The sequence below is a fragment of the Sinocyclocheilus grahami genome, unplaced genomic scaffold (assembly GCF_001515645.1).
Source record: "Sinocyclocheilus grahami isolate Dianchi unplaced genomic scaffold, SAMN03320097.WGS_v1.1 scaffold674.1, whole genome shotgun sequence".
NCBI lineage: Eukaryota > Metazoa > Chordata > Actinopteri > Cypriniformes > Cyprinidae > Sinocyclocheilus > Sinocyclocheilus grahami.
In genome coordinates this window covers 1,309,381-1,323,793 of record NW_015505853.1, presented here as the reverse complement: position 1 = coordinate 1,323,793, position 14,413 = coordinate 1,309,381, and the positions used below count along the sequence as shown (strand labels likewise).

Below are 14,413 nucleotides of genomic sequence, written 5' to 3'. Positions count from 1 at the left end.
TCCGGCGTAATAATCAAGGAACTTTGCTGCCGTACCATGGGTGCAGCAGGCGCAATGATATTACGCAGCAACAATTGTTTAAAACTGTTAATAATTTTTTTTTAAAACAAGGTAAAGATGAGTTTTTCACCCTCTGGGTCTCTGTGCTTTTGCCAGATCGAGTTTGATGGACTTCCACATTGCCAATGGAGATGTTGAGTGCAGACTCGGTGATTAGAGGCATGGTGCCGGAGTCCTGGACCGAACGCACCTCCACCTGAACACGCCTGGACTGACCCTGCCACACAGACACCGAATCAAGTCAGGAACTGCATCGGTAAAATCAGATCTTCTACAGAAAAAAACATGTCAAAATCTAGTTTTACTATCATTAATGTCCACACAGACCTGTTTAAGCTGAAATATTCCTCCTGTGCAGACGTCCTTAGCTGGCTGAACCTCCACCGGCACAAACTCTCCAGCATCATTCAGCTCCAGGATCTGAACCTTGAATCTGATTAGACCGTTAGCATCTCGCTCAAAAATGACCAAAGAGTTTCTATATTTTTCCTATTTAAAACTTGACTCTTCTGTAGTTACATCGTGTACTAAGACCGACGGAAAATGAAAAGTTGTGATTTTCTAGGCCGGTATGGCTAGGAACTATATTTTCATTCCGGCGTAATAATCGAGGAACTTTGCTGCCGTACCATGTGTGCAACAGGCGCTGCGTAATATCATTGTGCCTGCTGCACACATGGTACGGCAGCAAAGTTCCTTGATTATTACGCCGGAATGAGACTCTAGTTCCTAGCCATACCGGCCTAGAAAATCACAACTTTTAATTTTCCATCGGTCTTAGTACGGAACCCAGAGCTCCAGCCTGCGGGTCACTTCACTCCACCTGCACGCACACAACACAGAAAAAAGCTTGAGTTAAACCCGAATAACAACCAACAAGTCCTGGCACCCTAGTTGGAGTATTCCTAAACTCAAACTGTTTTGTCAACCAGACACTTTCCTTTCTGCCATAGGAAAGGACTTCTTTCATTAATTCATAGCCAAAACTTTCTATGAACGAGCATGCATATCCTCAGGTCATTGCTATTCTTGTGTATTGTAATTTTTTATTGATCATTTTTGAGCGAGATGCTAACGGTCTAATCAGATTCAATGATCTATGCTAAGCTACAGCTAAAAGTGCTACCACCAGACCCGGAGATCGGCTGAATGGATTCGAAAATGGTAAAACTCAACTGTTTAACTCTAGGGGAGATGGAAAATGAGCCTATTTTCAAAAATAGTGGAGTGTTCCTTTAATGCATTCAATGTTTTTTGGGTTACCTGTGATTTTAGTGTTCGAGTTGGTTCAAAATTTTCTTAAAGTTAGCCAACATTTGAATCAACATTTCTGCGTGAAATTGTTTAAAACTGTTAATAATTTTTTTTTAAAACAAGGTAAAGATGAGTATTTCACCCTCTGGGTCTCTGTGCTTTTGCCAGATCGAGTTTGATGGACTTCCACATTGCCGATGGAGATGTTGAGTGCAGACTCGGTGATCAGAGGCATGGTGCCGGAGTCCTGGACCGAACGCACCTCCACCTGAACACGCCTGGACTGACCCTGCCACACAGACACCGAATCAAGTCAGGAACTGCATCGGTAAAATCAGATCTTCTACAGAAAAAAACATGTCAAAATCTAGTTTTACTATCATTAATGTCCACACAGACCTGTTTAAGCTGAAATATTCCTCCTGTGCAGACGTCCTTAGCTGGCTGAACCTCCACCGGCACAAACTCTCCAGCATCATTCAGCTCCAGGATCTGAACCCAGAGCTCCAGCCTGCGGGTCACTTCACTCCACCTGCACGCACACAACACAGAAAAAAGCTTGAGTTAAACCCGAATAACAACCAACAAGTCCTGGCACCCTAGTTGGAGTATTCCTAAACCCAAACTGTTTTGTCAACCAAACACTTTCCTTTCTGCCATAGGAAAGGACTTCTTTCATTAATTCATAGCCAAAACTTTCTATGAACGAGCATGCATATCCTCAGGTCATTGCTATTCTTGTGTATTGTAATTTTTTTACTTTTTTTTTTAATTGATATTGCCTCATATTAATTAAGAGACTTCTATATTTTTCCTAAATATAATCATTTTATAATATAATTGATACTTTCAGTTTTTTATAGCCTCAAATTAATTGAGAGATACATTTGTAATTAAAAATAATGAAAAAAAAAGTTCAAGGATTTCAAATAAAATGAAGGTAAAAAAAATTATTAAATAATCTAATATTAAAAATAATGACAATATTAAATAATAAAAACAAATCATATTAAAATGACTTGATAATAACAACAACAACAACAATAATAATAAATGCTACATTAATAGCTCCAAAATAGCATTGTCACACAGCAGTTAATAATGCTAGAGTAAAAACACAGTAATGTGTACTATGGTAATTCTGATAATGTAGGAAGTTGTCATGTGATTTGACATACAGGATCGTCCTCGTCATAGTCTTTCCACTCCTGGTAGAGCTCTCTCATGTCCAGCAGCCGGTTCTCCATCTTCTCCACGGACCAGATCTGCTTGCCTTTGCTCTTCCTCCTCACCTCCACCGCCGGCTCGCTCAGAACCGTGTCCCGCTGCGCTCAGAAAACATCAGCCTTTATTAAAGCGGCATTTTCACCCTAACCCACATTTCAACAAGCTCCTCTATTAGTATATACTGTAATGTTCAAATCACTTCCTCTGAACCACTTTCAATGTCTGAATTTCTCTGACTGCTCATGTTTATAGAGACTAAACTCACAAAGAACAATTTCTGGCTGATGAAATACATTTTAGAATAAATTATAATAAAAAACAGACTATTGTTTAATGTTTGGGGTTGGTACGATTTTTTTAAGTTTCTTCTGCTCATCAAGGCTGCATTAATTTGTTAAAAAAAATACAGTAAAACAGTAATATTGTGAAATATTATTACAATTTTAAATAACTGTTTTCTAATTGACTATATAGTAAAAAGTAATTTATTGCTGTGATGTAAAGCTGAATTTTCAGCATCATTACTCCAGTCTTCAGTGTCACATGATCTTCAGAAATCATTCTAATATGCTGATTTGATGCTCAAGAAACATTTCTGATTATTACCAATGTTGAAAATAGTTGTCCTTCCCAAGTATTTTTGTGGAAAAGTGAGATTTTTTTCAGGATTCTTTGATGAATCAAAAATTCAGAAGAACAGCATTTATTTTAAATCAAATTTTTGTAACATTATAAATGTCTTCACTGTCACTTTTGATCAATTTAATGCATCCTTGCTGAATAAAAGTATTAATTTCTTTCAAAAAGTTTTTTTTTCCAGATCTGATTTTTCCAGATCTTCCATGACTATGTGAACCCTGATGAATAGTATGCCAATTGAATGAATATTTTATTGAACATTTAATATGTTTTCGAGTAAGTTATACAGACTGTGACAAACATGTCATCCAGTTCAGTTTCCTAAGAACGTTTTACGAAGCCTTGCTTGTTGACTGAACCATTTAAACGAACCATTCTTTTTGAACGGTTCACAAATATGACACCATACATCTATAACATTAATGTTAAAAATATAACCGGACAAATACGTCAACAATCAATAACACGCGCGCGCGCACACACACGCACAGAGTGTCTCTCCTGACCTTGCGGTTGGCGTTGAGGTTAGCAGCCGGGATCTGCAGTGTGACTTTATATTCGGTTTTCTTGTTGAGCTCTTCAGCGATGAATCCAGCCTCCTGAACCAGCAGATTGGCCTTCACAATCTGATCTTTGAGCTTACGCAGACTTCGATTCATCAAAACTTCCCTGAAAGCACAGAAACCTGATATTTAGTACACACACACACACAACTCAAAACACACTGAGTGCAAGTTTGTGCTCGGCTCTCACCTCTCGCCACTCCACTGGCGTAGTGGGCTCTGAGAGGAGACCAGGCGCTGCTGCTGCAGGTGAGAGCCCTGCATCTGCAGCTCTGTCGACAGACTTCTGCGCAGCTGCTGCAGCTCCTGCTCGTACATCAGCCGCTGTCGCTCCAGAGCCGAGCGCTTCTCCTCCTCATGCCTGCGCTCCAGAGAGTGAAGCACCGACTGCAGCGGCTCTGAGACACACACATTTCACTCATTAAAAACAAAATGCTCAGAATAAGCATATGCTTTTCTGAAGTATATCGGATTTCAAATAGACTGGCTGGTTAATGCTTTGTCTTCCTTTGTGTATTAAGATTCCATCCAGCGCTGTTGTTCTTTATATATTGCTTTTGTTGTTTTGGTTTTTATTTATCTATTTTTTTTTTTATTCTTTCTCTTCTTGTGCAGTAAAATAATATCTCCTGAACCATGTGCATGCTTTGCATGAAAGAGTTGCATACTAAAAAAAATAAGTTGGTCAAAATGCAGATGAATACACATTTAATTAAAATACTTTAAATATGTTTTATTTATTTATCTAATAAAGCTTTTAGTGTCAAAATATAATGGAAAAACTGTCCATATAAAAAGATGGAAAATATATATCATCACAGTGGAGTCAGCTGTCTTAACCGTGGCTTGTGTACTGCAAACACATACCAGCTTCATCACTGTGTCTGTCACGCGACTCTGTTCCCCTTTCGGGGCTCTGTCTTTACATTTATTTTGAAAGATGAAGCTCGCGATTATGGTAAGGGGCGTTACATTTCCGACAAGTGCTTGCGGTGTTCGGCCAATCACAATGCACTGGGTCAGCTGGCCAATCAGAGCAGACTGCGCTTGTCGGAAGGAGGGACTTTGTAGAAAACGAAGCGTTTGAGAGAGGCGGGGCATAGAGGACCTACAATAATGTACAGTATTTGAAAAATATTGTGATTTTTGAAAATTAAAGCATGTCAACATATTCTGTTACACCAAATACACAAAATAATGATCTTTATAAAAGCATCATATGACCCCTTTAAAATTCAAATAATTTTAAAACTTTTTTTTTTAATTGATATTGCCTCATATTAATTAAGAGACTTCTATATTTTTCCTAAATATAATCATTTTATAATATAATTGATACTTTCAGTTTTTTATAGCCTCAAATTAATTGAGAGATACATTTGTAATTAAAAATAATGAAAAAAAAAGTTCAAGGATTTCAAATAAAATGAAGGTAAAAAAAATTATTAAATAATCTAATATTAAAAATAATGACAATATTAAATAATAAAAACAAATAATATTAAAATGACTTGATAATAACAACAACAACAACAACAATAATAATAAATGCTACATTAATAGCTCCAAAATAGCATTGTCACACAGCAGTTAATAATGCTAGAGTAAAAACACAGTAATGTGTACTATGGTAATTCTGATAATGTAGGAAGTTGTCATGTGATTTGACATACAGGATCGTCCTCGTCATAGTCTTTCCACTCCTGGTAGAGCTCTCTCATGTCCAGCAGCCGGTTCTCCATCTTCTCCACGGACCAGATCTGCTTTCCTTTGCCCTTCCTCCTCACCTCCACCGCCGGCTCGCTCAGAACCGTGTCCCGCTGCGCTCAGAAAACATCAGCCTTTATTAAAGCGGCATTTTCACCCTAACCCACATTTCAACAAGCTCCTCTATTAGTATATACTGTAATGTTCAAATCACTTCCTCTGAACCACTTTCAATGTCTGAATTTCTCTGACTGCTCATGTTTATAGAGACTAAACCCACAAAGAACAATTTCTGGCTGATGAAATACATTTTAGAATAAATTATAATAAAAAACAGACTATTGTTTAATGTTTGGGGTTGGTACGATTTTTTTAAGTTTCTTCTGCTCATCAAGGCTGCATTAATTTGTTAAAAAAAATACAGTAAAACAGTAATATTGTGAAATATTATTACAATTTTAAATAACTGTTTTCTAATTGACTATATAGTAAAAAGTAATTTATTGCTGTGATGTAAAGCTGAATTTTCAGCATCATTACTCCAGTCTTCAGTGTCACATGATCTTCAGAAATCATTCTAATATGCTGATTTGATGCTCAAGAAACATTTCTGATTATTACCAATGTTGAAAATAGTTGTCCTTCCCAAGTATTTTTGTGGAAAAGTGAGATTTTTTTCAGGATTCTTTGATGAATCAAAAATTCAGAAGAACAGCATTTATTTTAAATCAAATTTTTGTAACATTATAAATGTCTTCACTGTCACTTTTGATCAATTTAATGCATCCTTGCTGAATAAAAGTATTAATTTCTTTCAAAAAGTTTTTTTTTCCAGATCTGATTTTTCCAGATCTTCCATGACTATGTGAACCCTGATGAATAGTATGCCAATTGAATGAATATTTTATTGAACATTTAATATGTTTTCGAGTAAGTTATACAGACTGTGACAAACATGTCATCCAGTTCAGTTTCCTAAGAACGATTTACGAAGCCTTGCTTGTTGACTGAACCATTTAAACGAACCATTCTTTTTGAACGGTTCACAAATATGACACCATACATCTATAACATTAATGTTAAAAATATAACCGGACAAATACGTCAACAATCAATAACATGCGCGCACGCACGCGCACACACACATGCACGCGCACACACACATTGAACCCTGATGAATAGTATGCCAATTGAATGAATATTTTATTGAACATTTAATATGTTTTCGAGTAAGTTATACAGACTGTGACAAACATGTCATCCAGTTCAGTTTCCTAAGAACGTTTTACGAAGCCTTGCTTGTTGACTGAACCATTTAAACGAACCATTCTTTTTGAACGGTTCACAAATATGACACCATACATCTATAACATTAATGTTAAAAATATAACCGGACAAATACGTCAACAATCAATAACACGCGCGCGCGCACACACACGCACAGAGTGTCTCTCCTGACCTTGCGGTTGGCGTTGAGGTTAGCAGCCGGGATCTGCAGTGTGACTTTATATTCGGTTTTCTTGTTGAGCTCTTCAGCGATGAATCCAGCCTCCTGAACCAGCAGATTGGCCTTCACAATCTGATCTTTGAGCTTACGCAGACTTCGATTCATCAAAACTTCCCTGAAAGCACAGAAACCTGATATTTAGTACACACACACACACAACTCAAAACACACTGAGTGCAAGTTTGTGCTCGGCTCTCACCTCTCGCCACTCCACTGGCGTAGTGGGCTCTGAGAGGAGACCAGGCGCTGCTGCTGCAGGTGAGAGCCCTGCATCTGCAGCTCTGTCGACAGACTTCTGCGCAGCTGCTGCAGCTCCTGCTCGTACATCAGCCGCTGTCGCTCCAGAGCCGAGCGCTTCTCCTCCTCATGCCTGCGCTCCAGAGAGTGAAGCACCGACTGCAGCGGCTCTGAGACACACACATTTCACTCATTAAAAACAAAATGCTCAGAATAAGCATATGCTTTTCTGAAGTATATCGGATTTCAAATAGACTGGCTGGTTAATGCTTTGTCTTCCTTTGTGTATTAAGATTCCATCCAGCGCTGTTGTTCTTTATATATTGCTTTTGTTGTTTTGGTTTTTATTTATCTATTTTTTTTTTTATTCTTTCTCTTCTTGTGCAGTAAAATAATATCTCCTGAACCATGTGCATGCTTTGCATGAAAGAGTTGCATACTAAAAAAAATAAGTTGGTCAAAATGCAGATGAATACACATTTAATTAAAATACTTTAAATATGTTTTATTTATTTATCTAATAAAGCTTTTAGTGTCAAAATATAATGGAAAAACTGTCCATATAAAAAGATGGAAAATATATATTTTTTTATATATATAATTTGATTACTTTTATTTCAGAAATTAATACAAATTACATAACATACACAAACACATATCTATAAAGATGGAAGTGTTGAGTGTTAAATATATTTAAATGCTGGGGAAACAAACAAAAAAATTACATGACAGATGAGAAATATTAGTGGATATTTTTGTTTTCATGGGCCCTCTAAAAAAGTCTTTCTACAATACATTTAAAAAATACTAGTATAAAGGGGAAAAAAATATGCCAAATAATTTCTCATTTTTGTTAAATCTGTTTAAAAGCCTGAATTCACATTTTATGTGATGTTATTCATTTTAATGAAAAACTAAAAATCATGATCTATGAGAAATATAATTTTTTTTTTAATAATAATAAAATCTATATAAAACACATTTTAAAGTACATGTGATGTTATTCAATTAAATAAATATATTAATGGATATGTTTGTTTACACATGCTCTCTAAAAAGTCTTTCTAGATTAAATAAAAAAATCTAGAATAAAATAAAAAAATTCTAATTTTTGTTATATCCATTTAGAAGCCAGAAAAACTATATGTAATGTTATTTATTACAACAAGACAAAAAGGAATACATTTTTCATTATATATATGACAAATATTACTAGTTATTTTTGTTTACGCATGCTCTCAAAAATAGGCATGGTGATTAAAAATGTAATGCAACTAAAACATTACAGAAGAATACTGGTACAACTGCCATTCAATTTAAATGTAGCACCATTCAATTTCACTTGGATCTCAAAGTGTTTTTTTATTAGTTTGCAACACTTAAAGCAGCCCAGAATCACCCTTTAGAAGGGGTTATATTGACAGTAGCAGGTTGTCTGTTGTGTGCCGTGCCTCTTACCGTTGTTTCCCAGCGCTTTCATCATGACTTCCGTCTGTGCGGACTCAAAACTGAAGCTGTTGTCACTGGAGGCGTGACTGAGACTGTCTACATCCACATCCAGATGCTCAGGAAGACCGGCCTTCCTCGTACACCCCTCCTCATCCTCAACACCAACACGATACACGTTCGACACACTGATCCTGAGAAACACAAAGAGAATAGTACAGTCAGTAAACACTCACACACACGGCTTTGGGTCAATTTGACACTTTTTTCAGGGGTCGTTTAAGAAGAGGACACATTAAATGGTGTCTTTAAGATTTTAATCTAACTAAACAAATCCATTTTAATGGACATCAAATCAATGAAACGCAATTAAACCCAGTACCCGAGTGTAAATGTGTCTCACTGACCTGAAGAAGTGGTTGTTTCCCCAGAGGATTCGATCCCCATGATGCAGCTGGACGGGAGACGAGACCACAGTGCCGTTCACACATGTGCTGCACACAGAGACAGACACTACATGAATCATCACATACACACATATTCTTACATACTATCACTAGCTATAGAGTAGAGACAGACTAATACATAGTTATGAGTATGTAAAGCCGGACATCAACATTTTGGGTTTAAGCTTTATATAACAGGATTTGTATATAGCAGTTAATATAACTGTCTACTGTACATGCAATATATAGTTTATTCTAAATATTATATACTTTAATTGTTGTATTTGATTATTAGATTAGCAATTTACAATTTATTTACAATACAATTACTTTAAAATAATTATAAAATTTGTTTATTTTAAATATATACACATATATAAAAATATAATATAATGAATATATAAACATACATATGAATGGATAAATAAAAACCATTAAATCACATTTTCTTTCAATTGTTCTGTACTGGTTATTTATGTGAACTAATGGTTTTGCACATAAATGGAGCACCATTAGTGCAGATAACTGATTAATTAGTGCACATAAATAATGCACTGTTCGTGCAAATAGTGAATATGAACTGGGTTAAAGTGCAAAACAAAGTGCATAGTGTGCTATTAGTGTAAATAACTAATTAGTGCAAATAAATAGTGCATTATTAGTGCAAATAGTGCATATAAACTGGGTCAATAGTGCACTCTTAGTGCAACACAGTGCAAATACATTTTGTTACTAGTGCACATACATAGTGCACTATTAGTGCAAATAAATACATCTTTTCATTTCAGCATAATTTACATTCAGTGTTACTTTAGTATCATCGAGACACTATTATAGTTTGTATTAACATTTAGATTTTTTTTAACTTAAAATTTAGTTTTTAGTTTTATTATTTCATTTAGTTAAGGTTTTTGTAATTTTGTTGCATGCTTTTGTCATTTTCATTAGTTTATAAATAAATTACAAATATAATTTAAGAACATATTAAAAAAAGAAAAATGTAAAAATATCTACACAGTTTTTATAAATTTTTATTTCAGTTTTAGTTTGAGATATTTTAATAGTTATTTCAAGTTAAACTAAATGAAAATGTTGCCTTGGCAACTAGATGAAATTATTTCAGAAATAAGCTAAATACATATTTTATATTTTATTTATTTTCAATTAATGTTTATTTGAAAGTTTTAGTAATACTTTTAGAAATCATTTACAATTTTAGACAGTTTTGTGTAAATTTCACACTGTTTTGCGTGTAATACTCCGCTTGCCTGAATCTGTGTGTGTGTGAGATTACCGAGCGTTTCTCTTCGGGGTGAGCGTGATTCCCGTCTCTAGTTTGATGTCTATAACACAATGCTCTGACTGAATTGCCAAACCACACAACTGAATGTCCTGAGAGTCTGCAGAACCCACACGAGTTATGTGTTCCTGCACATAAACACACACATCAATGAAATACAACACCTCATCCACACCAAACTTCACCAAAACATGGCACTTTCAAATGAACAAATATTACAGCTGATAGTCAATCAACATTTATACATGCACGCATATGAATAGTTTTATATAAAATATTCAAGCGGAGACCGTAACACTGATCTGTATTCATCTGTGTCTGTACCTTTAAGTAATAGACGAGCAGCTCGTTGAGAGCGGGGTCTGCGTTCAGGTTGACCAGGAAGCATTTATCATCAATGACTCTGATCCCAGACGACTGCAGAGAAATTCCCAAACTCTCCAGCTGCTTCTGTCGCTCCTGAAGAAGCAAACATACTTCAGTTCAGAGGAATGTCATCCACACTTCTGTGTGTGTTTTGCTGACTGTCCTGAGGGGTTTTATCATTTCTTTAAATGCAGAAGATCCTGACAAAACCCGCATGCGGTGATATGCTGACAATTACAAAAAACAGATCAACAATTACACACTGAAATAGTATTTTCTTGTAAAACGCTCTCCACTCATTTTTGGTTTATTTACAGTTTCAAAAAATAATTTTGTCTTTCTTCTTAAAAAAGTCATGTTTATTTCAATGTGTTACAAAAAATAAATCCTACAACATTTTTTAATGTACAATTAAACAACTATACAAATAAATAAAAAAGTAAAAAATGGGTCTGAAAATGCCCAAATATTTTTAGATGGAAAAATTATGTATTTTTAGGGTAAAAATGTGAGACAACTAGTTATTATGCTACTATTGCTATATATGCTTCACAAATAAGCATTATGAATTACAATTATTTATAAACACAAATATTTAAAATTTTTAATAAATAAAAAGAGAGTCATGTAATTAAATAGTTAAAATAAATAAATAAAAATTTTTATTTAAATAAATGCTTAAACAAAAAAAACTAAAACAATCTGACACACTATCAGACAGGGTCAAAATGGCCAAATATTAGCGGATTAATCAAATTAAGAAATTTAGGAACGAAAATCCCCAACATGGTATAAACAAATGTGTGTGTGTCTGTGTGTGTTTGACCTGTTAATGTTGCTGCCTTCTTTGAGTCTTTCTCCTCCAGCTCCAGTTTTATCTGCTCTCTCACTGCCGGCCAGATCCACCAGACTGAGTTTACTCACCTTCTCTCCACTCGTCTGAAATCAACCCCGTCCACACAAACAATACATTTCAATCTATGACAACAATACAGTCAACAGACCTGCCTTTTCTATTAAGTCAGCATGAAGCAGAATTTACTTCTGTATTGTGATGCATTTCCAAATGACAAGAGGAACAAAGGTAAGACAGGACTTTTTAATCATCATTTGTTAATTGGATTGTGAAAATGAGCACTGCATACTGGAATAAAGGCAGATCTGAATGTAACTGGCTTCACAGCAGCACAGACTTACATCTGTCATAGACATCATGTGAACAATCACAGGAAGAGCAAGTTATCAGAATTCGATTCAAGATTACTGAAGTCAAAAATCTTTTACAAAAACAAAAATGCATGGATGAATTGTTTACAATAAGACCAGTAACGTGCAATAAACAGAGTCAATTTTGATTTCATGCTAACTTTAGAGCAGTGTAATTTTATTTACTGAGATACTATTACAGTATAGTTTTTATTTTGAATTAGGTTTTTATTTATATATTTTCTGTTTATTTTAAATTTAGTTAAAGTTTTAGTAATTTTTTCTATTTTTTTTATTTATAGTTTCAGTTCATTTTTATTTCACTTTTAGTTATATTAGTACATCAAGATAAACTGTATGAAAATAAGAAATATTGCCCTGACAACCAACTGAGTAAAAATTTCTTACTGACAAATGGGCAAAACCTAGGATAGTGGCAAATTAAAAAAAATAAAAATTACAACTAATTAGTATTTGAGGTGAAGGTAATTAGTCATTTAATATGTCAAAAATAGATTTTTGTTGTAAATATGCCTGACAAGATTGTTACACTGAATGACATTTTAGTGGGCCTCTTCTGTAAATCAGGGAAAAATGTATGATATTTTTTTTTTGCTCCGAAAAACAAAAACAAAATTGCAATTAAATTAAACCGAAAACATTTTATTTATTGGGGGGGAAAAACAACAACAATTTAAAGCAGTATTACACTTATTGTTTTTATGCTTAAACCCGTTTTTGTCTTTGACCCATGTATACACTAACATGCAAAATTTGGGGGTTGGTGAGATTTTATGATGTCTGTTATGCTTAACCTGGCTGCATTTCTTTGATCAAAAATACAGTAAAAACAGTACGATTGTGAAATGTATTTACAATGTAAAATAATTTTTCTTTAAAATTCCTGTTATGGCGAAGTCATTTATTTAAAATAAGATTTTTTTTTTGTAATAATGTAAAACTCTTGACTGCCGCTTTTGATCAATGAATCCATTTTTACTAAATTAATGTATTTATTTATAAAAAAAATTTTTTATGTATGTTTAGCCAGAAAATAACAGTTTAAATGACATAGTACTTACAAAGGCTTTCTCCCCTCAGACAAGCTTGGACCAACTGTCTTTGCTCCAGTTAAAATAGATTTTGTGGGAAACATTAAGGTAAGTGTAACATGCAAGCAATGACATTTTTCAAGACTCACTGCATCCTCTTTTTAATAAAAGTAAGAACTGTAAATAATACGTGGCGTATTTTAAATTACATGACTAATGGGTTTACAGATTATAGATTCACTAGGATGACATTCAATACACAATTTAATCATCTGTAATAATTACCCATTTATTTCTTCCTTAATATGCTTGGAAAAAATTCAGAAAACATGAGGGGGTATGAATATTTTCGCAAAGCACTGTATACATATATATATATATATATATATATATATATATATATAAGCTGCAGTGTGTAATTTCTACATTACTAGTTAAACCGAAATGAATTGCAAAAATAAATCAAAATGAATAAATAATTTTTTTATTAAATTTTTTTTTCAGTTTTTTTATATATATTTTTTTTTCCATTTTCTGAAGAAAGTGTGAGTGGTGCAAAAATTCACATTGTCTTTAGAAAATATAAATATCTAGTTATATGCTCAAAAATCACACACTTCACCTTTGATTAAAAATGACTATCCAGACTATAAGAGATCAATCTGCATCTCACCCCAGTCTTCAGGTCTCGGAGCGTGTGCGTCAGAATGATGTTGAAGACGGCGTGCGAGCGGCTGCTCTCCTCGTTCATGTTCGTGGCCGCCACAGTGCGGGATTTATTCCCCTCCGACATCAGAGACTCGATGTCCTGAAAAACCAAACCAAAGATATTCCCAATCATCCTGCTTCAGCACCGAGAGCATTTGACATGAAGAGCTTCTCGAAGGTGTTGGAAGAACCTTGTAGCTGGTCACAGCGAGGCGGGACAGACCGTCTACATACGGCCCCAACACGTTATGCTCCCGGACCCTCAACGCCTGCCGGCTCCTGAGAGGAACATCAATAATATTTGCAGTACACAAAGTTTGATCTGAGTATATTCAAGGTTTTCATGACTGACAGCAGAAAAAGAACCAGAATACGGGCTTTCATTGGACAACGATCAGCATGTAAACAGGATTTAGACTCTCTACAGACTCACCCTTTGGGATCTAGAAGGTCTCGCACCTTCTCGTTGTAGATCTCCATGTAGGACACCTCCACGGTGAAGCTCTCGCCCTCCCTCTGCTCCTGTACGGTGCGCTGGAACAGAGAACTGCACAGGCGTGGGATCAGACCCGGCTGCTCCGCCGTTCCCATCATCGTATATGACTTTCCTGAGCCTGCAGCGCAAGGGTGTAGAATTTAGTTGGGATGCTCGGGACATGTCCCTACCAATATCCAGCGACTACTAAATTGTCCCT

At 35.1% G+C, this 14,413-nt stretch overlaps 1 protein-coding gene across 1 annotated transcript in view; it reads right to left on the bottom strand.

The window, feature by feature from the left end:
• LOC107559082 (kinesin-like protein KIF13B) overlaps positions 1-14,413 on the bottom strand; it is a 38,304-nt gene that overhangs the window by 14,967 nt on the left and 8,924 nt on the right. Inside the window, exons 8-28 of the mRNA XM_016242812.1 lie at positions 14,152-14,332; positions 13,910-13,997; positions 13,684-13,818; positions 11,539-11,691; positions 10,711-10,845; positions 10,381-10,514; positions 9,048-9,134; positions 8,653-8,834; positions 7,157-7,364; positions 6,910-7,072; positions 5,417-5,563; positions 3,934-4,139; positions 3,687-3,849; positions 2,493-2,639; positions 1,960-1,967; positions 1,714-1,846; positions 1,457-1,603; positions 997-1,004; positions 850-883; positions 388-486; positions 131-277 (exon numbers count right to left, since the gene is read on the bottom strand). Coding sequence (XP_016098298.1) covers positions 131-277; positions 388-486; positions 850-883; positions 997-1,004; positions 1,457-1,603; positions 1,714-1,846; positions 1,960-1,967; positions 2,493-2,639; positions 3,687-3,849; positions 3,934-4,139; positions 5,417-5,563; positions 6,910-7,072; positions 7,157-7,364; positions 8,653-8,834; positions 9,048-9,134; positions 10,381-10,514; positions 10,711-10,845; positions 11,539-11,691; positions 13,684-13,818; positions 13,910-13,997; positions 14,152-14,332 — 2,705 coding nt within the window. The remainder of the gene's footprint in view (positions 1-130; positions 278-387; positions 487-849; positions 884-996; positions 1,005-1,456; positions 1,604-1,713; positions 1,847-1,959; positions 1,968-2,492; positions 2,640-3,686; positions 3,850-3,933; positions 4,140-5,416; positions 5,564-6,909; positions 7,073-7,156; positions 7,365-8,652; positions 8,835-9,047; positions 9,135-10,380; positions 10,515-10,710; positions 10,846-11,538; positions 11,692-13,683; positions 13,819-13,909; positions 13,998-14,151; positions 14,333-14,413) is intronic.